This window comes from Delphinapterus leucas, chromosome 21, assembly GCF_059928025.1.
Source record: "Delphinapterus leucas isolate spDelLeu-1000000601 "Yukka" chromosome 21, BTC_Dleu_Yukka2, whole genome shotgun sequence".
Classification (NCBI taxonomy): Eukaryota; Metazoa; Chordata; class Mammalia; order Artiodactyla; family Monodontidae; genus Delphinapterus; species Delphinapterus leucas.
Genome location: NC_143149.1, coordinates 12,006,091 through 12,030,959, shown reverse-complemented (window position 1 = coordinate 12,030,959; position 24,869 = coordinate 12,006,091). Strand labels below are relative to the sequence as shown.

The 24,869-nt window shown below is 44.3% G+C and overlaps 1 protein-coding gene across 1 annotated transcript in view; it reads right to left on the bottom strand.

Annotated features, from left to right (window-relative positions):
- Positions 1-24,869, bottom strand: part of WWC2 (WW and C2 domain containing 2) — a 164,209-nt gene that overhangs the window by 32,351 nt on the left and 106,989 nt on the right. The window contains exons 5-9 of the mRNA XM_022570913.3: positions 18,724-18,803; positions 13,984-14,113; positions 10,810-10,956; positions 9,705-9,778; positions 5,605-5,847 (exon numbers count right to left, since the gene is read on the bottom strand). Coding sequence (XP_022426621.1) covers positions 5,605-5,847; positions 9,705-9,778; positions 10,810-10,956; positions 13,984-14,113; positions 18,724-18,803 — 674 coding nt within the window. The remainder of the gene's footprint in view (positions 1-5,604; positions 5,848-9,704; positions 9,779-10,809; positions 10,957-13,983; positions 14,114-18,723; positions 18,804-24,869) is intronic.

Sequence of the window (24,869 nt, the reverse complement as noted above, 5' to 3'; positions counted from 1 at the left end):
AGAAAACAGAGCCACCTGCCAGAAGGAAAGTGGGCAGAGCCGTCCACGGCCACTGAGCGAAGGGGGAGAGCTGCACCAAATGGCCGGCATTACTGAGAACTTGTGAAATTTTGGTAGTCCAAAATTTTCTTAAATGGGTAAGAAAACCTCACGCTCTTACAAGTTAGGGGAAGACAGTGGGGAGGAAAAGAACAACGAAAAAACCGAACAAACATTAAAGATCCTTCTGCAGGCTTGAGACTTGAGCTTCCGTTACTAAAACACTTGACTGCAATAATGGGGAATTAGAAAAGATCATCTGAGTACTGAACTTGGTAAGGGCTGTTCCAAAATCATAGTTAGTGATAAAAATTCCAATCTTATTTTGATGAGAATTTTGGCGATGAAGGAACAAATTAGTCCATATTGCCAGTGTGAGCTAATTTGGGCTTAACTGTTTAAGCAAGAAAAAGACATAAAAGTGATTTCCTTTCCCATCGATGGCACCTCTCATCACCTGTACTGGATTTTCATGAAATTTCATCCACATTCAGCTGAACAAGTTTTTATGAGGATTTTTTAGAAAAAGAAATCTGAGTATTATGGAATTGTGTACTTGAGTAAGCCATTTTAAAATATATCAAGCATACTGTCTGTGTCAGGAGTTTTAGACATCATTGAAATGAGCAGAATGGGACCCAGAAAACCACCACGTTTTTTTAAAATCTCCTAAATATAAACAAAAACTCAACCAGGAAAAAATATTAATTCAAAGTAGATTAACTGAATTAGAAGGTACATAAAGGTCCAGAGAAAGTCCCCGAATCTACTAAAACCCATGTCTCCTGATACAGGAGCAATACTTTTTTTTTTGCGGTACGCGGGCCTCTCACTGTTGTGGCCTCTCCCGTTTTGGAGCACAGGCTCCGGACGCGCAGGCTCAGCGGCCATGGCTCACGGGCCCAGCCGCTCCGCGGCATGTGGGATCTTCCCGGACCGGGGCACGAACCCGTGTCCCCTGCATCGGCAGGCGGACTCTCAACCACTGCGCCACCAGGGAAGCCCGGGGCAATACTTTTGAAGTAAGTTTTAAAACCAAGTCCCACACACACAAATGAAGGCTTTTCTGGTGTGGTAAGGAGGCTTCAGAGCAACACAGTGTGTTTCATGCTGAAATTTAAATCCAAATCTTTCCCATTCCAGTCAGTCACATGTGATGGTCCCCCCAGGCCCTCCTCTGGCAATGGCTCAGGTGCTGCCCTTCCAGACCTTTCCCGGTTGCCTTGAACTGAGGCCTGGCTTGTGTTCCCCAGTTGAACCCTAAGCTCCCGGAGGGCAGGCTCGGGCTCTTTCTCCCTCCTCTACCCAGGCTGCCTGGAGAGCCCGGCGCCCCTCCCCGGTCCCCTCCCTGCAGGTGTCTAGATCACGTCATTGGAAGAAGCTTAAAGAAGACCCTGGGGAGGTCTAGTGAATGTCAAAAAGTAGGGGGCTTCCCTGGTAGCGCAGTGGTTGAGAATCTGCCTGCCAATGCAGGGACACGGGTTCGGGCCCTGGTCTGGGAAGATCCCACATGCCGCGGAGCAACTAGGCCCTTGGGCCACAACTACTGAGCCTGCGCGTCTGGAGCCTGTGCTCCGCAACAAGAGAGGCCGCGACAGTGAGAGGCCCGCGCACCGCGATGAAGAGTGGCCCCCGCTCGTCCCAACTAGAGAAAACCCTCGCACAGAAACGAAGACCCAGAATCTCGCCTGAGGCCACCCCTGAAATAATGAGAAACCCACAATGTAAGTGGAAAACAGGATAATTTGAGGGAAGCAGCAAGTGCTTTTCTGACAGGCGTGTAGGTACCGAGAAGAAACGGAGGGGGTCTGGGGTTGGTGAAGCACCGTTTGCTCTGCGATGAAACTAAGTCTGACACAGTGAATGTCAAGTTCCCAGAGGTGTCTCCCTGAAACCCTGCCGGCAACCCTGTGGCTGTCCTCTGTCAAGCACTGCACCTTCTGTCTCTGATGGAATCAGAGCCTCTCCCAGTGGGAGCTGGTTCCTGGTATCCTTCCTGGGAAATGACCTCCCCCACTTCCTCTGGACCAGGGACTAGAAGAAACTGCTGAGATGTCAGCCCCCTCAGGAGGGTGCGCCCCTGTCTCTCCTCACCCTTCTCCAGCCCCCGTCCTGCTACTCCTCCTGGGTGAGAAAGACCTCTTCAACCTGACCCCGAAAGACCCCTCCCACGGTCCCGCTGTTCCACACCCCTGCCCAGCTGCCCTGGGCAAGACAAGGGGGCCCTTGCACCCTCCACCTCTGCCCTCGGTGCCCTGAGGTGGAAAGCTCCATGTCATCTACAGAAGTAAGAAGTTCCTTTTCCATTAAAAAATATATGACACTCATACCCCCCGCCCACTTGCTATAAGAACTTTTTCAGAATCAGTGGCAAAAACATTCATATGATTAAGAAACAAGACACCCTGGCAAGATGCAAGGCAAAACCCCTAAGATTTGTGAAAAAGGAAGGAGCAATGTTAAGATCTTATCAGCCATAGAAAAGCACAGAGTTTACGGAATTTCAATAACTGTAAGGAAAGAATAGAAGGATGTGTAACAAGTCTTTTTTTCATTTGAGAGCAATTTCTCTTTCCCGATGCGCTTTATGACCACTAGGGGGCGAGCTCCGTCTCCGCGGGCGGTCCCGCGAGTAGGCGACACTGAGGACGGGGCTGGTGGGCACAGCTGGGGGACTCTGGGAGCTCACACAGCGGCTGAAAATTCATGTGAGTTTAGCTCCTTCAGAGACCAAAATTCAGCAATGACTCAGAATCTCGCCTGAGGCCACCCCTGAAATAATGAGAAACCCACAATGTAAGTGGAAAACAGGATAATTTGGGGGAAGCAGCAAGTGCTTGTCTGACAGGCGTGTAGGTACCGAGAAGAAACGGAGGGGGTCTGGGGTCGGTGAAGCACCGTTTGCTCTGCGATGAAACTAAGTCTGACACAGTGAATGTCAAGTTCCCAGAGGTGTCTCCCTTGACCTCCTGCTGGAGCACCGAGGAAATACACTGCCTGCAGAGGGCTTCTCGGGCCTTCTGGCTGGGGGGATGACCCCGTTTCAGCTCAAAAGCAACGACAAGCACAGCAGGAATATACACAGGCAGTGGGAAGAAACGATGAGGTTGGTGAAGGGTAGGAAACGGGGAGAGCATATGGGGAGTAAAGTAAAACCACCACCACCAACAAAGCCCAAAGCCACACCGTGCTGTGCCCACTGGGAAACAAAGGACTCCGGGTGCACTTCGCAGGGGTTCTGCTCTCTTGCACAGGGAATGCTGGGCCATTTTGCAGCCAAGGATAGCGGTGAGAAAACTGCAAGCTGCTCCAGCAAGAAAGTGTGAGTCCCTCAGCCTTACCCTGCTTTATCATGGGGTTCTGCTTTTGGCCGTGGACAGCAGAGAGGAAGCTGGTGTCCATTTTCTGTAATGCTAAATGACTTGACCCTTCCAAATGACTCAGACAGCCAACATATCACAAATATGAAACATACACATTTCCCTTCCTGCTAAGATCTCAATTGTGGGACGTGGGCCCATGCACGGTCGTAAGTCAGAGGGGCCATCCAAACCCCCATTACTCCCTGTGCGACTCAAACCCCACGGCTGGATCTCACTAGATAGAGAATTATTTTGTATAAATATTTTATAGCTCCTCTTCCGGATGAGATCAAGCCTACTGTTTCTGCTGGAATTCTGACAGTTATTATGTGTGTGCAAACAAAAGTATAAAAGCCAAAGTCTAGGCACTTAAACTATATTTTTAACGTTACTACATTAGTCATTTTTGAAGCTCCAGTCCTAATGAAAAAGACAAACAAGGGACTTCCCTGGCAGTCCGGTGGTTAGGACTCCGCACTCCCAGTGCAGGGGGCACGGGTTCTATCCCTGGTCGGGGAGCTAAGATCCCGCATGCCACGTGGCCCGGCCAAAAAAAGAAAAAACAGACAAGACATCATGCCTGTAAAAGCTGATTCAAACAAAAAAACAAATGCCTGTTTTCTTTCTCTCCCAGAAAAACTTTGAAGTCCACTGGTAGGGCCCTTCCCGGATTCAGATACTGCAGAGTAGGACCCTGAGATGTCAGATGTCCGTACGTCACACAGGCATAATTACATGACATTTATTAAGGGCGACATAACACAAAGGGTCACTGGTGTTTTATCTACGAGCCACACAAAGCTAAACCGTTTCATCCTATTTGCTGATGATTATCAAACGTTTATCCTAGGAATTTAAGAAACACGGACACAGACACTCACATACAACATGGAGGTCATTCAGGAAAACAACTGAATTCTGCCTTCTCGCCCTTTCTTTTTGTTCCTTGTGGTCTTGGTCGGATGGCTCCCTACCTGGCCAGCCTTGCTGACACCTTCTAGAGACGTCAGAGCGGGAGGGGAGGAGAAGCAGGGGCAGGTGGGTGATGAGAATTATTTAAGATGGTGAAAGGATGGCATCTGTAGCGGGTTCCCCCTTTGATACTTTTTCACGCTCCCTAAAGCTGTGATGCTGTAGCTATGCGTTATCTCCAGCAGCATTTTAACTCACACGGTTAAACAAGTGCTCACGCTAATACCTCCCCAGGAATGTCAGAGGTTCTTCCCTCCCCCGTCTCCTCCACCACCGCACTTTTCAAATGTTTTGATATTATGTTGACACACAACCTTAAACATTTATAGGAGACAAGGAATTAGAAGGCAAGAAGGCAAGAAGTTAAAAAAAAAAAAGTGACTGGATTATGGGTGGGTATTTTAAACTTATTCCCAGGTCACTTGAAGTTACGCAAATGTGAATCTCTCTCCCTTCATTCTGCTCCTTACTTGTTGGCCTAAAAGATGGATGCGCAGTGGTTCTAAAGGGCCACACGGTCTATGGCTGAAACAGGTAAACAGGTGTCTGACCATTAGTCAGCAAGGCCTGGACACAGGGCTGCTGTGCAGGTGTCCTCACGGCAAACACACACAGGGGTTCCCTGCTTAAGAGTCTAGATGATCTGCCTACAGAACTGGAGTTTTTAGATTAAGTGATCAATTTACACCTTCCCACAGAAAGGTGAGAAAATTGCTTAAAGCATTTTCCTTTATATTTTCTCCTGCTTCAGAGGAGGGTTTCAATTGACAAACAAAACCCAAGTGAACATTTTGTGACCTGTTGAGATATCAAAGGGAGCAAGTTGTCTTTTCCTTGTGAAATGAAAAGCAATAAACGTTTGCATTCTTGTGAGTAATAAACCCAGAATAGGAAGCTTCAGCCGCTCTAACAGTCCAGATAATCTCTCTTATCAGAGTGCAATAGTTTACAGCCACTGTTAGCAGCCTCGTTCGGCGATGGACTGCATTCCTGGTTTTCTGTCAACATTCCTTAGTTATTCAACATCTGTCTCAGGCATTTTCACGTTCCCGAAAAGCGTAGAGGAACCACGGGGACTAAGCAGGGTGTGCTTTACTGCTCTACAGGAAGAAGTCCTCAGTCCACTAAGGGCTGAGGCCTCTGAGATTTCCGCAGACCAGGGAGAACGGCCTGGAGGCCCAGCTGAGCCCCCCACGGGTTAGCTACCTGGGGCCCGGGGAGGGGAACGCACCTCTCGGCCAGAGCTCGGCTGGGCGCCCCCCGGACCGACAGCAGCTCCTTCTCCAGCCGCTGCCTCTCAGCACCCAGGCTCTCCAGCTCGTCCGGGGTGCGCTTCTCTGGGGTGGCGAACTGAAGCTCTTTCAGAAGCTCTTCTTTCTCGTTAATCAGCATCAGCTTCTCCTTCTCAGTGTCCAGCGCCCCAGGCCAGGCCTCCCCGTCCAGTTTCGACAGTTCGATCTTCAAGTTGGCCAGACTAAAATAAAATAAGACAGAATGAAATAACGGCTGTGCACGTAGTCAGAAGCCCCAAGCAAGGGAAAACACGAGGCGGGCTACGGTCGGGACTAACCCCCCAGGGATGGGCGTGATGGCTGGTGTGAGGCTCCGGTCCGGTCCGGTCCGGTCCGGTCCCGGGGCAGCGGCGGTCCCGGGGCAGCGGCAGCGGATGCTACACTTACTTCTTATCTGCCTCATCTATCCTCCCCACCTTTAACATCTGAGTAAGCACACCTACCTACCGGAAAAAGGATGAAGGTCAAAGTACACAGAAGCTTAAAAAGCAGAGGGCCGTGGGCGGTCAGCCCTGACGTGTGCCTGCCTGTGTGAGGTGGCGGGAGGAACACCCGAGAGCTTCCTTTAAAGAATCTCTGGTAGGGCTTCCCTGGTGGCGCAGTGGTTGGGAGTCCGCCTGCCGATGCAGGGGACACGGGTTCGTGCCCCGGTCCGGGAAGATCCCACATGCCGCGGAGCGGCTGGGCCCGTGAGCCATGGCCGCTGAGCCTGCGCTCCGCAACGGGAGGGGCCACAGCGGTGAGAGGCCCGCGTACCGGAAAAAAAAAAAAATCTCTGGTAAATGATGCCGGAAGTGCATTATTCTAGATCTCGTTCCTCTGCGTAAAGACGCTGTCCCCAGGCTAGGCTGGCAGCAACTGGGGATCAGCCAATCAGGGAAGGAAGAGGGGAGAAAAGAGGGCAGGGGCTAGGCCACGCAGTACCACAGCCAAGTCCATCCCTCAAGACTACAGCATCGCCAAGGAAAAGGGGGCAGGGCTCGGCTTCCCCCACCCACATTCTTCAGCTGTGCACCATGAACTCGTTTCCCGCTCAGGGTCTGCATGGAGTCTACAGCATACACGGGGCGCTCACCGGGCTGGCCCTGTACGCACGGCATTGACCTGGTTCTCCTCTGAACACACTTACCAGCAGCACCCAGGGCCCAGAAGCGACGGGGCTGGGAGGGGCGGGAGGAGGAAAACGCAGCAAAGGGAACCTTCACCGGTTTCATAATTTTGCTGACCCCAGATGTCACTGCTTCTAGAGCTTCATGCTCAATGGTCAAGTTAACTCCTGATTCAATAAGAATGACCACCCGAATCAAATAACTTGCTCTGTGGCGCTGTGAGGACGATCGGGATTGTTCACAAGGGAAATGACACTTGGCTGTTTTGACCATAAGCACAAGATCAAGGTAAACTATGAACACAACTGATGTTGGCATGAAGAATCCATATTCCTATTAAAAAATGTTGCATGATTACTCTGGGTATTGTTACAGCGCACACTAGAAAAATGAAAAACAGATAGAGAAGGGGGGACGTTTTCCTCCCCTTTCTGATGTAAAAAGCTGTAGAAGAGAAGAAAAAGGTGAACAAGAAACGTTGTCAGGGGACTTCCCTGGTGGCGCAGTGGTTAAGAATCTGCCTGTCAATGCAGGGGACGTGGGTTCGAGCCCTGGTCCGGGAAGATCCCACATGCCGCGGAGCAGCTAAGCCCGTGCGCCACAACTACTGAGCCTGCACTCTACAGCCCGCGCACCACAACTACTGAGCCCACGTGCCACAACTACTGAAGCCCGCGCGCCTAGAGGCCGTGCTCCGCAACGAGAAGCCACCGCAATGAGAAGCCCGCGCACCACAACAAAGAGTAGCCCCCGCTTGCTGCAACTAGAGAAGGCATGCGTGCAGCAACGAAGACCCAACACAGCCATAAATAAATAAATCAAAACGAAACAAAAAATGTTGTCAGGACAAAAAGGGAAGTAGTTCCACATTCTTCTGCCTGAAGTTTCTTGTTTGAGATAAAAATAAAATTGCCATCTTAAACTGCACTGCACATATAATGTACTTCTGATTTTCACCCATCGTCTGCACTTATGATAGATGTAACATCAGCTACTCGTCAGCTTTAACCACAAAACCATAAACAACTGTCTCAACGTACTGGAAAATTAAGCAAGACATTATTAGCTTCATTAAGCACATAAAACAAAAGCTGGAGGAGAAAACAGGTTTCAGGAGAACACAACCCGCGTCTTATTCAGAATTGAGGAAGAAAAAGCGTTTTCAACATATGCATAAACCCTTGAGACTTACCTTCTCGTCAGAATCGCTAGTAACTTTAAAATAAAACCCCCAATGGTAATAGAACAGCAATGCAACCAAATGGGAAAGAGCTAATGTCTTAAGTTTTGATGTGACTGAATTAACCAATTGAACTGACAGCAACAATGTAGTGAAGGAAAGAACAGCATCTATTACTTGTGGGATCAGGCATTAGGTAGGTCTTGAATTTTATTTGGAAATAGCTTTCTGGGCAAGAAAACATGAAGGTTTCCGGGACCACCTAGGAGGAGAAGGGCTGTGTAAGCTCCACATGGAGCCAAAGTAAAGCAGAAGCTCAAGCTGGCCCAAGGGAAGTCGCATCAAACTCCAAGGGCCCCGGGGCATGAGGCCTGGTCCCCAAGATTAATTCTGAGTTATGGCCATTCTCCTTCAGAAAACCAGACACCAGAACACCAGATCCTGGCTTTGTTTACGTCAGAACCTAGGAGTTCTGGCAGCTCAGGAACTGGGCGTGCTTATAGCCAGAGGGCCCCAAACAGGCTTCCACATCACTGGGCCACAAAAGCACAGAGCAATTCTCAGTCCTTACTGAGGGCAAAGCATCAGCCTGGCATGTGAGAAGCAGACAATACAGTAAACAAAATGTTTCCTACCCTCAAGCCATTTATAATCTACCTGGGAAATTTTATAGGCATTAAAATTAGCCGAGTGCAATGTTGCTCAGAGAGACTAAGTGACCTGCTCAAGCTCACGTGGTTAATGATTTATGGAACAAAGCTTCGGGTTCTTTCAGTAAATCAAAGAACCAAGTAATATTAATATTAGTAACAGAGGCTACCCAGAGGCAAATATTATATTTAGGCAGATCAAATAGAGACTCTGTTAAAGCCAGACAACCTCTAAGAACTCTGGCCAGTGACTCTTAAATTCTCATCATCACCAATAATAATGGATATATTCCAGTATCCATCTTACGGGCTTCCTTGTGGTGGGAAGCCACGATGCTCCAGTATGTTCTCAGCCGAACTGTTCATGTTCATGATAATGCAGGTTTGTCACCCAATGCCTTCCTAAATAATAAAACAGCAGCATTTTTACACTCTTAAAAGGAAAATAATGAAATGTATCAGTATGACCCTCTCTCTCAGAACAAATTCAGTTCCTACATTATGACAACCAGCTGAGTCTGTCACCGAGGCAAGGACAGAGGAGTCTCCCAGGCCTTCCCCAGCAGAGTCACAAGGTAAGAAAAAGTTATCGAGGCAGGGCTGAAGAAGAATTGAGAGGGTCAAGGAGGGAAACACTCCCTGAAGTGAGTGACAGGCAGACAGCTCAGCATCCCCCAGGACGTCAGCAGGGGCTCTTCCCTTCAAGCCAAGGAAGACGCTTGAAGCTCTTTACCTTCAGACTCCTCAGCTGCTACCAAGCCCTGCACCTGAGCCACGGTATCACATTTCTATCTGAGAAACCAACCTCCGCGCTTTGAATTGTGAGTAAGGAAGTACCGTACAAGCTCAAAGCTTCTTCCTTCCAGAATGAAGGGGAAAGTTTCATTCCCACCCTTCTCATTAATTCTCCTTGTTCTTCAGCTTTCGGGGGAGGGGACCCCGTAACCCTTATATTCTAAGATCTGAAGGGTGACCTGGGTAAGAACGGTGGCGAGCGCCCAGCAGACGTCCCTACGTGAGTAAAGATGAATTCTGGAAAAGGAAATCCGGGTGAGCCAGCTGACTACCCACTGACCGCTACCCAGCTCCCCTGCTGTTACCTTCTTTTGGCTTCTTCATACTGGAGGCTCAGCCTGACCTTTTCAGCCAAATTTGATCTACTTCTCACTCCGATCTAGTAAAAAACAAAAGGGAAAAAGTCAATTAACTCTGCAAATGAATGAAGTAAACTGCTTTTGTTTCTAGGAAGTGCAAGTAATTGCACAGCTAAAGAAGATGGGAACACCAGTTTGAAAAGGCACTTACTTTATAGTCTCAGTAGGGACAAAACATTTCTTTTTTAATACAAGCTTGTCTGTTTTTCAAAGACTTTAACGTCCTTTTCTCCACACATTAAATTCAAGATAAAAAATATCAGGTAAATGTTTCTGGTATCTAAGAGTTTATGAAGGGTGTACAGGTCAATAAAATTTATGAACTGGAACTAATTTCCTTGTCTCTATGAGCCAAAATTTCCATCATCTAACTTTCAAATGCATAAACATAAAATAAATTACTTCGAAAATTAATTTTTCAAACAGGTAAGCCCTACTGTTGATCTCTACCTGTTTTACTTTCATAGCACAGAATTCAAAGAAGTATAGAGAATACAAAAATAACTGGAACTTATTGAAAAGTAAACATCTACTAATGGTGTCCCAAAAGGTAGAATACAAACTGGTAATAATATTCAAGCCACATTAAATATTTTCAAATGCCAGGTATAAACCACCAATCAAATGTTTTGATATAATCAAGTTCAGATTTATAAAAACAAATTTTTTGGTTAGTTTTTAAAGGCATATATTTGTTTCTCATTAGCCTTAATGCTTATTTAGAAGGACCTTAATGTCTAAGACTCTAAACTTCATAGGAAAAACTCAAATTTTCATGTGTCTCTCGCCTTTCAATAGAGTCTCTGAATAAATACAGTATGAGAAAGTTTGAACAAAGCTGTTCATATGGACAAATTCTGATATGCTTTGGCACCTAGGCAGAAAAGATAAGGCTAAGATTTTTAAATCCAATCTTATGAGTATGAAATGCTGAATGCACACAGCTGGAATTCGCACCACCTTCCTGGCCCCTGTTCCATTTGCCATCGGTATTGTAATCAGGGCCCGTCAGGACAGTGCCGGGGCCAACCCTTCCACGTGGATAACTTACATCCCCGGAAATGCTTGTCTGTGACCCGGCATCCAGGGTCTGTCTGGAGAGAGATAAATGAGAGTTCACAGGACTGGATCTCAAGTCTGGCTCAGATCTGCCAATGCTCTGGTCCAAGTGAAACCGCTCCTGCAGCTTAGCAAGACTCTGTTCAGGAAATACAAAGTACTTCATAAAGCTGAACATTTAAGAGCATGAAACTTCCCCGCCAGGTAAAATTAAGCTAATCTCAATGGAAAAAACAACTACTTTATCTTAATAGGTACTTATCACTTTAAATTCTTGAAAAAAATAAGAGTAGAATATAATTTTTGCACATCCACACAGGACTTTGAAAATATGTAAGATCATATTAAACAGGTTACCTTATCTTTCCCAAGACAGCCTGGGAATTATTCACCCTGTGACTAATGGTATCTTTATATTTAATACATGCATTTCTTATTTTTAAAGTTCTGTTAAAAAGAAGTCTATTTTAATAAGAACTACCCACTTTATGCAGTAGGAATTATGGAAGCATAGGACCCCTAAAGCAGGCAAACTTCCCGCCTAGAAGACTTCTGCAGTTGTGCCATTTGACATCTGGACAGGATCCAGGAGATTATTTAGCTCACACAGATGTTAGAGATTAGGAAATGGAGGCCCAGAAGCCACAGTCACTCGGTACCTGCGCTGATGTTTGGTCTGGGAAAGTGCCTGATTGCAAGTGAACGTGACTGACTGGTGTCGGCACCCGGGTTTTCATAGAGTGAGTTTACTTTAGAGGGAGGATGTGAGTCAGTGAGAGTATTAAAAAGGAAAAAATTTAAATTGCTGCCAAAGACCCCCGTACAAAACACTAATAAAAGTGTAAGAAGCTCATTACTATCGACTTTAAGAAGAGCCAGGATTTCATCCTGATATTTAAAATTCTCACGATAAGAAATGAGAAATATCAGAGATCTGATATTTTTTTTTACCTAACCTTCTCTATTTTCTTTCAAAGGCATATTTATACAAAATGTATATGCATGAGGGATAAAACTTAAATGGTCACATCAAATAATATATTATAGAAAAGAATGAAGAAACCTCTTAGGGACTTTGGACAAGTCTTTTCTATTTTTTCATGCAAACGGTAAAAAGACGTATATTTTTCAAACCTATGACCATGCACTCAATCAATTTAGTAGGTCATGACTAGTATGTTTTTTGTTTGTTTGTTTGTTTTCGGTACGCGGGCCTCTCACTGTTGTGGCCTCTCCCGTTGCAGAGCACAGGCTCCGGACGCGCAGGCTCAGCGGCCATGGCTCATGGGTCCAGCCGCTCCGCGGCATGTGGGATCCTCCAGGACCGGGGCACGAACCCGTGTCCCCTGCATCGGCAGGCGGACTCTCAACCACTGCGCCACCAGGGAAGCCCCGATGACTAGTATGTTTTTAAATGAAACAGAAGAGACTAGAAAGTAAAATCAAAGTATATTACTAGTATTAAAAGCAGGCATATTTCTGTGAAATTTGGTGTGTGTATCTATGGTTAAAGACATTTGTATTACTGGGTTTTGATGTAAAATATACGTATTTCTTACTCTGGGTCACAGTCAAAGAGGTTTAAAAGTCATAGAAGATAACTAATGTCCCTTTCTGCTCTACTGTTGATTCCTGTATTTATTAATTATTTTTTATATTTTAGTAATTAAAAAGGAATCTAGCTTTTAAATTTAATCTGGCCTATGTATAAATCCAAAGTTTACGGAAAGAATCAAAGAGGACCTGAAATTGCTAAGTTATGAGGTTCCAATTTAACTCTGTTCAAGTTCCATTAACTTTTTTCAAAGGACTTATTTTGTGCGTTTCAGGAATGACTGATTTAATTGGCAGGATCATTGCAGAACAACAAAAAGTACATCCAAGTGAAGTTCTGTATGTGTTACACATTCATTAGAACCACATATTCTAGAGCAAGACTGCCTGGGTTTGAACCTCAGTCCTGCCACTTACCTGCTGTGTGACTTTAACCAAGTAACAACTTCTCCACACTGCTGTTTTCTTGTCTACGGGTTGAGGATAATAACAGAGCCTATCTTTAGGCTGTTGTGAGAATTAAATGAAGTATTTCTATGCAAGGCAGGCAGAAAACTGCCTGGCACAAAGTCAGTATTTTAAGTCAGTCTTTTCTATTTGATCGCTTCTTGCAAGTTATTTCAGAATTCCCCAAATGCAAAATTATATGGGTTCAACAATATTCACCCACATTCAACCAGCATTTTGGAAACTGACATGAAGTAGCTGAATTTGGTACTTAAATGCAGAGGTTCTGTTTACCACGGGCTCTAACATTTTTTGAAAGACACAGACTAAATCCTCACCCAGCTAGATAAAGAACTCCAAATATCTGAAATATTGCAAAGACTTCTCAGTGCTTGTGATAATTATGAGATGGAAGGGAGGGAAGAGATATCTCTTTAAAAAACTTGACTGTATCTGCTAAATATAGATACTCAACATGCAGAATATTGATCGCTGAATGGTTGTTTTCTCTACACGTAAGGCTGGGTCACTGGAGCTCAGACCCATAAGGTGAGAAGTGTACAGGTGTAATGAGGGGGTCTACTGCCATTAGCATCTCTCCCAGGGTGACTATACAGATGTCCCCCAGCTGGGTCAGCGTTCTCCCTGCCACCCCCAGCTAGCACCTCGGAATCTCCTGGGGTGGGGAATGGCTTTTCTAAGTTCCTCACACCCCTTCCCCCTCTCCTCAAGGCATCTCATCTACTTACTGACAGCAGGTGACATACCCTTTCTGTACCCTGGGCTGAGGATCACTGAGTTAGATAACCCTGCTTATCAGGGCGCCACATGAAGTTTGCAGTGAGTTACAGGGTGCACCAAGATGCTAATCTCCTTAGATGGGCTCCAGGATCCAGCAGCCCCTGTCTCAAAGGTCATCCAAAGTCTGCCTTCAAATAAGCATATCAGAACCTTGGAACCAATCTGTTTTCTTCCAAGGCAGGTGGCTGGCTCAGTGCCTATAACAATCTCCTACGGGACCAAATTCCGTATGGATGGGGCAGAAGTGGGGTTTGTGTGGTGGTAAAGGGCCTTCCAGACTCCGATGGAGAACTTCTGCCTCAAGGAAAGCTTCTGAGGCCCAAGAAGGTAGCAGTGTGACTTGAAAAAATGTTCCAACACATACCTGCATCAGATCTTGTTTTTCTTTTTCTCCTGAGCTAATAGCCTTTCTGATAGACTTCAGTTCAGTTAGGATGGCTTTGGCTTCACTAAGTTCATAGCCACTCTGGCCTCCAGACATTTTTTTATCAATTCTGTTAAAAGAGGAAAGGAAAAAAGAAAAATCAAAGAATAACCGAATGTACAAGTTAAAGAGATAGGAATTGGGTTTGGGGTTGTCTTAGTTGGCTAATTTTTACTGCGTGACTCACACACACCAGTTTCAAGCTGATGAAGCTCTCTCCTTTCTCTTCTGATCACTTGGAGCTGAGAGCCCTCCCATGCCCCACTTCACCCCCAGTCCACTGTAATCACCTTCAGGCCCAGGCTTTTGGCTTTCAGCCTGTCTGGGTGATCCCACCGCTGGCTGCACTCAAGCCTCATCTCATGCTGATCCTGACAAAGGTTCAGGACACGGGGAAGCAGAAGGACAGAAATGCCAATGAACTGGGCGAGCACAGGAACCTCAGGATTCATCACTGCCACCTAATTTTACATGCTGCGATGTGTGTGCAAAACCTAGCACAGTGCCTACAGCTTGGTGACCTTTAATAAAGGGTAGTGATTTTTATTTATACTAGCGACTATCCTGTAATATTTGGATTGCTTGGTTAGTTTCTTATTTCTTTTTAGATATATGAAATGTATTCTTCTTTTACGACAGTTATGAGTCAAGATAAATTGCTCGCCTTGCTGAATGAGTTCAAATCTAGGAACAAGGGGGCAGCAGATGTGTTCATTTGTCCACCAACGTTGAATAAAGAGCTCCCCGATGAGCTTATTTACTGCCCCTGCAGATCTGCTCACCAAATGTCCTTACAGTTCATAGGGTCACCCTGTGTCAGAGGATTTCATGTAACCTAATCTTTGTAGTCGAAGGGCCCAACCAAATTACCTAATTAAAAAAAAAAACGGTTCAACATTTTCTTCACCATCACTCTCCTGGTTCTCCCCACCACCCATGCTGCCTGGGACTCATCAGGAAAGAGCCTGGGCTTCCCTTCAGGGACACATGCCACATCTCTGCCCATCAGCCAACAACGCTATTACATGCGTTCTCAGACATATCCTTGTCTTAGTCACAGACTCTCCAGAGTTATGGCACCTATTAAATCACAGAAAACTGGCCCTGACCTAATTTGGTTTAAAACACTTAATAATTTGTATTTATTTCAACGTGAAGGGCAAAGTCTGAAAAGTAAAAAAAAAAACTAACACAATTATTATCTTATTCACTCTTCCAAAGTTTATCCAAACAAGTGCAGTTTGTAGATAACTTGATAACTAAAATGGTACTTGTAGATAACAAGTACCATTTTAGAAAATATTTTACGATGCTGAACAAATAATTAAAGTCTTAAAGAACCCAAGAGAATAAAATTAATTTTATCATAAGGTCATTCTATAAAAAGTATAACCAATGAAGTCACTGAATTAAACATATATGCGTGCGCGTGCACACACATACACAAAGTATTTGTGATGGGAAGGGACCCTAGAGATTACCTAGTCATGTTTCTTCCAAAAAAAGAAACTGAGACCAGAAAGTCTATGCAAATTTAGCTTCTAAATTGCATAAACACTTAGCTAAGTAACACAACTGTCCTCAACATGAACGACTTAGGCTTGGGGCTCTTATGACTATTACATTTAGAATATTTGATAAGAACCCCAGAAGTAGTTTGAATATTGGTTGATTATATTTATTTCAGGAGGGCTTTATCAATGAAATTGTTGACACCCTTAAGTGTGTATCTACTCACTTAGTTGAGGCAAAAAGCTTATTTTAATAAGAAAAACAATCTGTGAGATTTCATGAAACAGCTAGTAATATAGGTATCTCAAACTGTCAAAGGCAGTTTCTAAAGCCCAAGTAATTTCTTCCGATTTGTATAAAACCTTCAGAATTTAATAGTAAAACAAATCTTTAATTCAGAAATCAACTTTGACATTTGAAAATAAAAGCCAGTGAGTAGTTTTCAGAAAGAAACTTTAATATTGAAAAATAAAAGCAGGGCTACTTCATGACTGCTAATTTAAATGTCAGAGAGCTTTAAAAATAGATGAGAATTTCTCGGACAGACACTGCTCAATCAAATGTTAAATACGACAAGAACCACCTCCATGCAGCATTCACCAGGGAACCCCTTTTGGTCTTTCTTTCCCTTTTTCCGAACATTTCTACTTTAACTATTGCTTTTGCCCTCTACCTCCACGTTTTTCCTTTTTCTCCTCCACTTTTCATCTCCCCCTTTTTCTCTCTTTTGACCCTAACTGACCATAAAATAAAGTATCAGCATAAGTTGCTGACTTTTTTTTTTTTAAAACGAAGTACGTACTGTGCTTTTTGTTCTTGAGAAATACAATTTTACTTTCATCCCTTAAAAATTAAAGAAACATTGTTTTTGGTTTCTGGGTACCCTATAGTTAATTTTTTCCCTATATCTTACCATTTGCATGCCTTCCCTGGAAAATGTGTACCCCCTGAGCCAAACTTTCATAGATTCTGTATATACTCTTGGCTTGCTGGGTGTTTCAGCACTTTCCATTTTCCAGTTTTGAGTGAACACTGGAGGTGGCAAAGCGGAAATATGCTTCTCTTCCTGGCGTCCACCTACACATAAGCTACACTATCGCTTAGGCCAAAGTCAACTTTGGGACCACAGTCTGAAATGAATAACGTAAAGAATAAAACTACATTCATTCATCCAGCATAAACTATTGCATCAAGTAAAATAAAAACCGGGGTTTAAATTACATCCTAATTCCAGATTCCACAAAATTTTTCCATTTTATTGTGAATAAGTGAAAAGTTACAGAATCCTGCAGTGGGGTTCTGTATAAATCTTTTCCTGAAATATATTTTGTCGTAACCCAAGTAAAAAGTCCCCTTATAGTACCAGGAATGTGGTTTCTTGAAAAGTATGGTCTCTGGGTTCAATCAATTATTATTCAATCTTCTAGTAGTACGGTGTTGAACATCTGGATGAAAACAGCTTTATTTTGTCTATAGCTTTATTTTGATCTACGAGAGGAATCTGATGTTAGATATCCTATCTTTCTGCTCTTGGTTCAGCGGATTAGAATCACTGCAAGAGAAAGCCTGAATTTCTACAACAAATGTCTATTGTTTTCTCGTGGAATGTTATTGACAGATTCTTAAACATGCCTTGGATTCCTATAAAAATTGCTTGCAAGCAAACTGCTTTGAAACAATACAGCATTGTTACATCAATATAACAAAAACAGCAAGTTTGGCTAACCTTTAATCCCAGTGGTGAATGAGTTATAATTTCATGTGCCTTAAAAGTACGCAACGTGTGGCTAAACGCTTCGTGGTTCTCCCACCACAAAGCCCTCCGTTATGCTGATGTACAACTGACTAAATAATACATTTAGGCGATTCCAGGTCTGCTGAGTTTTTCGGGGCGCTCTGCAACCAGCTGAGGTTCTCTGAACAGGGCTGGACCTGAGAACCACATGGGGGTCTCACAGAATATGACTTGGGGTGGAGACAAGACACAGGGATTTTTAAGAGCTCCTCAGATTATTCCAATATGCAGTCAGGTTAGAGAACCACCAGGATGGCAGCATCTGAAAGAATATCATGGTCATGATCACGTGAGGTGAGTGTCAAAAACAAAACTGATCCAGTAAACCAAATGTCTGAGATGAAAGTCATGTGGCTGGTGGTCAAGAGGAGTGACTGGGGTCCCGAAATATAACTCGTCAACCAAACACACAGAACAATCAGCTTATGTGGCCTGGCCAGCGAACACGTGGGATCTTTAACGGGGTAACGCCTTGCTGCCTTGGATACTGCTAAGGGAGACAAGGAAGAACATGAGACCCGCCGATCAGGGAAGCCCCTATGAATCCTGCATTGCTACGGGGGGCACTGAACCGGGCAGCAAGGAGGAGGGAAGGGAAAAGCAGCTGGATGCCTTTCAAGGGATGATGTCTTCAACCCTCCCTGTGGTTGTGTGCTGGATGAACCATCGCTGCTTCCCTGCATCGGAGACCCTGGGGTGAGCACTGCGGGAGCTGGAAGGTCTTGGTGTGCCTGCTGGGGTTCAGTTAGTCTGGGCCTCATCAGCAGAAGAGCAGTGGCTTCCCGGGGCTGGGAATGGGGCAGGGATTTCCAGATCCTGCTACCTTCCATCATCTCCATTCTCATTTGACTGAGCTCAAGCTGGAGCCAGGGTCCAGCAGACTTCAGCATGGAGCAGGAAAGGGCAGAGGGAACACGGGAGCTGAGGCACTCACTCAGCCCCTCTGCAGACACCCCCGACTTGCTCCCTGATATCAGACAGCATTAGGTGCCCCTGGGGCTGCCAGAGGCGGACAGGCCCCGAGCCCGGGGCTCGGCGGGCGCAGGCTTACAGAGCCCAGCCTCCGGAGAGAAGGGGGAGGCCCTTCCTGGGCTCTGCCTCAAACTGAGAGCAGGCTGGCGGGCCCAGAGACGAACCTAAGCTTCTCACTTTGGTTTCCTTGGATCGCCAAAGATTAGTGAACATTTCACACCTATTCAAGGGTATAGATTTTCCCAAGATTTTTGCTTTTTTTTTTTTTGGTGAGGAGCTTTGCACTTCGTATTTTACTTCTCTTTGAGAAAACTCTTATGTAATCTATACTTCTATTTTCTTTGTATCGGTTCAGGGGCTTTGGATTATTCGAGAGTCAATTTCAGTATTTTCATACTCACTGTCTCAAGGTTGCAAAGCCTTGTTCTTTATAGAGCAATTCTTGCTTCATCTGTGACAGTTCTCGCTTCAGCTTTTTAACCTTTTGTGAGAAATCAATGTAAATATGAATGTTTGTAAGTAATCAGCAACACAGTTTACAAAGGTAATCTATTAGTAAACCATTAAACACAGCCACTAGTTTGACATTGACTCGACTAGTTTCTCCTGGACATAAGTTCTATGGAAGGCAGGTTATCAGCGACGTGCATTACCACTCAAGTTTCCTCTCATCATCGGACGTAGCAACATTGCTACGAGCCAGACATCGCGATCGTCCGCGCTCTGTGATAAACAGCCACTACGGGGAGAGGCAGGATGCTCAGCCAGGGTCTCTCGGACTCTGCGCTTGCCCTTCCTTCCTGACTCTCCAGGACCCCTGGCCACCCCTCTGTTCCCCAAACAGGCCAGGCTGTTCCAGCCTCAGGGCTTCGGCATGTGCTGTTCCCCCGGCTAAAAGGCCCTTCCCTCAGCTCTTCACTAGCTGACTCCCTGTCACTCAGCCTCAGCTCCACGTTACCTTTGCAAACAGCACTTCTCTGGCCACTGCACGCAGGCCATTGGTCTGTTTTGTTTAGTTCGCAGCATTTTCCAAGAGCTGAAATTGTCTTTGTACTTGTTTCCTGTCTGTCCCCCATGGGAAAGTAAGAAGCATCACCCAGCTGTACCCCAAGCTTGTAAAATAAAACCAGGTGTACAGCAGGGGATCAATAAATATTTGTTGTCAAACTGACAAAAATTGCTCTCTTCCTGTTATCTTTGGTAATAAGAATACTAAGGTTTGGCAGGTCAGGAAAATGGCACAAGCCTGGTTTAGTCACAAACTGAAGGTATTCTCCTGGGTGTCAGAAACTTATTTCCATATAGTGAGTTATAGCCTTAAGTTTTAAGCACATCCTGTTGTATAGTATTTCCATGTGTTTTGCACTTTTACTTCCTATTTATTCTACCCATTCCACAAACACCTATTGATTCTGCGCAATGTGTCAAGTCCTGGGTCTGAAAGTGTGAATGAAACAGACCTAATGCCCTTATGTGTCTTACAGGACAACGAGGGGGACTGATATGGAGCAAATAATTGTCCAACGAAATAAATCTTTCCAACTGCCATAGGTGATATAAAAGAAAAGCACAGGGTACTTCATGATCTAAAAGGGGGACGGGACCTAATTTAGCCTGAGGGGTTGAGGAGATGAGAGGGTTCGTGGGCTTCACTGATAGAAGGGGTCCCCACAGGGTAGAGCCTGTGGACAAACCCTAAACTGTGGGAGGGGAAACTCAGCAAGTCTCTGGGATTTAAAGAATGCTGTCACTGCTGGATTACAGAGGTGGCGTGTGGAATGAGGTGAGAATGCAAAAGGAGGCCTGATTACATAGAACCTGAAGCCATGCTGAGGATTTCTAAATCTCCTCCTAAGAACAATGAGAATCAAGGAGGGATTGTAAGGCGTGAGCTGCTTTATGCTTCTAAAAGATCACTGGAGACGCTATGGTGCTTGGACCAGAGGGGCCCAAAGGGGCCATCCTGCCTGGCGTGCGGGCCGTGCTATAGGAAAAATCCATTTTAGAGGTAGAATCAACAGGACCTGGTGACGGACTCAATGTGGAGGGTGAGGGAGAAGATGTTTCAAAGATCACTTCCAAAATCCTGGGTATGTGAAGGTGATTTCCTGGGGAGGGGGAAAGATAAAGGGTTTTCTGTAAGACATTTATTTTTCTGACACCCATGGCACTTCAAGGCAAGTGGAATATGTGGACTTGAAGTGTCTAGGCTAGAGATATAAAATAAAGAGTCACTGACATAAGGATGCTGTTTTAAATGCACGAGAATAAATGAGATCAACTAGAGAGTGTGTACGGAGAAGGGAAGGCAGCTCAGGAACACCTTGGGCATCTGCATCGCTCACAGGTCAACGAGAGAAAGAGACAAAGTACATTGTGAAGCAGAGGCCAGAGAAGTCAGAGGAAAACAGAGAGCATCATGGAACAGACGGGAAAAAAGTAAACGGGGGGACAAGGCCCTATGAGGAACCAAACGACAAAGACAAGGGCTGTTGTGACACATTTGTAGACCATGAGGCACAATATTTTGGATACAGTAATGTTCAATAATTTATCTGTTAAGTTAATCTGAAGGCTTAACAGTTTGCGCCCTAAGGCAGTTACATTTTATTAGGGAGAAGGAAATAGAAAGAATTGTGTTGCAAGGCCCAATTCATAACTAAAAGAGAGGTACAAACAATGTTACTGAAACCCAAACGAGGAGAGGACTACTTAGGCCAGGGGAGGAGGGCTGCCCTCAGAGAGAAGGATCTTGAAGGTGCTTTAATATTCATGCATAGCAACAAGCTCACTCACAGTGTCCAGTAAAGACATTTCAGTTTTAGTATCAGACTATCATCATGTCAGGAGCCATCAGTAACCGACAGCTCATTCCACATGTAATTCTACTTCTGACAGCACTCTCAAAAGCTTTTCACCAAAAAGACTAACATTTTTATTTAAAAATAACAACAGAAATCCAAAAATCAATAGTAACTGGGCTGAAACCTGTCTCTACCTTTGAAAACACAGTTGACAAAAAAAAAAACAATGGTACTATCAAGCCCTCTTGGAACAACTGAATTAAAACAATTAGTGTATCTCATGGTCATAAAATGGCACTCCATTTAAAATCATTTCGGCTGCGATGACATACCCATTTACTTTCTTTCAAAAATGATCATTGTAAATTTAACTTTTGACAATTCAGACTCTTCTCTGCTTAAGTGATGTGAGATTTTATTGTATGTTGGGTGACAATGATAAAGGAGGCTAACACCTGTGTTTTCTTCCACGTTATTTACCTTACCTACAGTTGGCTGAAAGCCACTGCTTTTATTTTGGGGAGTCTTCTGAGTGGATTACCTGCATGATTTTCAGCTGCCAAATATCAATGTGCATTTTATTTTGTTAAGGATGAAAAAGTTTGATTCTATTATAATGATAAGTGAAAACAGATACTACTATTTCCAACCCAACATTATTTCCGACTGTTTCTGGTTTTAAGAGTTTGGTCTTAACCGTTCAACACCCTTTCTTCTCAGAGAACCATCTGGCATCGTTAGCTATTGGAGGATCACCGTTTCTACTCTCATTCTTCAACCCGCTTTCAAATGTAGGACACAGAACATGAAAACAAATGTCCTTAGATCCCAGCTAAGGGTTACGCTAATGCTGATTTGCACGTTTAGCACAATGTGGACTCTACTTGGAGGCGATAATAGTGAGAGCTAAAATGCCAAGCACTTCAGGTATTCCAGGCACTGTGCTTTCAACCCTCACAACTACTCTAGTAGATGGACACGGTTTTAATTCTTATTTTACAGGTGAGGAATCTCAGACCTAAAGAGAATAAGTAAGTAATCTGCTGAAGGTTACCCTGCTACTAAGCATCAGAGAGCGGTCCAGAACCCAGGAGAATGTTTTAAAACTACAGTTACAAAAGTTTTAGTTATTAATGGCATGATAATATATATAAGATCAAAGACAAACTAGAACTGTAGCAAAACGACCTCAATAAAATCTACGGCCCTTATTCTACCTTAGAAAGCTCAGTATTCTTTTTTTTTTTTTGCGATACGCAGGCCTCTCACTGCTGTGGCCTCTCCTGCTGCCGAGCACAGGCTCCGGACGTGCAGGCTCAGCGGCCATGGCTCACGGGCCCAGCCGCTCCGCGGCATGTGGGATTTTCCCGGACCGGGGCACGCACCCGTGTCCCCTGCATCGGCAGGCGGACTCTCAACCACTGCGCCACCAGGGAAGCCCCACCACTATTCTTCTATCCCACCCAAGCTGAATATGTGAAGAGCCTCACAAGCCCTACAGCCTGTTTTTGCCTTATATCAATACGCGGTGAACTTTCTGCAGCTGGATCCAACCATCTAGTTTTCCAGACCTATGTCTACGGCTCAAATCTCAAACCCGAGAGTCCCAAATCGGAGGCAGAGAGACCCATGACTTTTGCACATTCCCTGCCTTTTATACCCACTACACCAAAGCAACTGACATTTTGAATTGACTTTAAAGTTAGTTCTGAAATCCAGAAAGAGAGTGATTCAATGTGATAAGCACGACTGGAAATCATACAGCCTCTTACCATCTCTTACAACCCTAGTGTGTAATCAGTCTTCTTTTAAAAGAAGGAGAAACAAGATGGCAATGAAGGAGAAGTAAATTCCAGAACGTGTGGGCCTTGGGAAGACCACGAGACAGGCAGGGTTCAGAAGTGTGCCCTAAACGTGACCCTTTGCAACATTAAAGTTACAATGATCACAGTGACATTTTACTAACGACTACTGTCCCTTCTCACCACTCCCTCCATCGTCTTGCCAGGAGCTCCCTAAGCAAAGCCGACAGAGGGCAGCTGTCATCTTGTTCTTCTGGAAATCCTTCAAATCACCACTGCTTCCACCTCACTAAAAGTCCTCACCACCCGCCTCCTCTCTCAAGTCACCTTTAAAGAAAACGAGAAATCAGCTCCAGATCATCAGAGGATTAATAATAAAAACATGTTTGACTTTACTAAAGAATAGCGGGAAACAGAATCCCAGATGCTGTTAGGACCATTTGTGATGACTAATAAATGGATTCTGTCATCAGAAACGAGATGATTGCATATATGTTTAAAAATCCCAAACTTCTGTTTAACAACAGTGAAAAGGAAAAAACAAAAGCTACTGCGAAAAATATGAAACATTTTTGAAATATACTACCTTGAGATACAAATAATAGATAAAAATATGGAAGGTCAACTCTAGATCTCTTTCTGCTAAATAAACCAATAAGTTGCCATATAACCCAGAAATTACGCTCCTAGGCATAAACCCAAGAGACATGAGAACTTATATCCACATAAACACCTGTGCAGGAATGTTTGTAGTGGTTCTATTTATCATCACTCAAAAGTGGAAACAACCCAAATACCCACCAACTGGTGAATGAATAAATGAAATGTGATGTATCTGTACAATGGAATATTATTTAGCAATGAAAAGAAATGAAGTACTGACACATGCTACAACATGGATGAACCTTGAAAGCAGTATGCCAAGTGAAAGAAGCTCACAAAAGACCACATATTGTATGATTCCATTTATACAAAATGTATAACAGAATAGGCAAATCTAGAGAGGAAGACAATAGATAGTCGTTGCTTGGGCTTTGGGGATAGAGGATATGGTTGTACAGAATGGGCAGTGACAGCTAATGGAGTACAGGGTTCCCTTTAGGGGACACAAAAATGTTCTAAAACTAGATTGTGATGATGGGGATACAACAATAAATATACTAAAACCCACTGAAGTGTACATTTTAAACAGGTGAACTGTGTGGTATGGGAATTAATTCTCAAAAAGCTGTTAAATTCAAAAAATAAATTGGCAAACAGAAATAGAAAAGGTAGAATGTCACCAAAAAAAAAAAAAATCACCTCTTAACAAAGACAAAATTGAAAACGATGGTATCATTATATATCACTTAAACTAGCAAAAAAAATATTAATACAAATGATAAACACCTGGTCAAATGGCTTCCTATTTCAGATTAACATCCGAAGTCTACAGTGGTCCCCAAGGCCTATGAATTCTGTCTTCATCTCATTGTCTAGGTTACCTCTCTCACCTCCTCTCTTACTGCTCTCACTTTCTCTCTCCATATATTGTGGCCACATTTGACTTCTTATTGTGCTTTGAAGATCCCAGACCTTCTCTAACATCTGGACCTTTATACCGGCTCTTCCTCACCTAACTTCAACACCTCTGTCTAGCGTCTGCTCAAATGTCACCTTCTCAATGAGACTTACCCTAAATACTCTATACAAAACTACAGCCAGCTCTCCTTCTTCATCTCTCATGCCCTGTTATACAGCAATTATTTTTAGTTAGATTGATTTTTTAAAAAAGCAAACCATGACTAGAAGCTGAATTTATCAGAATGCTTTCTCTGTATCAACTGGAATGATTAATGATTTCTGTTTACTGTTAGTGTAGTAAATAATTCATTTTCAAATCCTAGACTGTACATATCTAGGATAAGCCCAACTTGGTCCTGACAAACTATTTTTGAATGT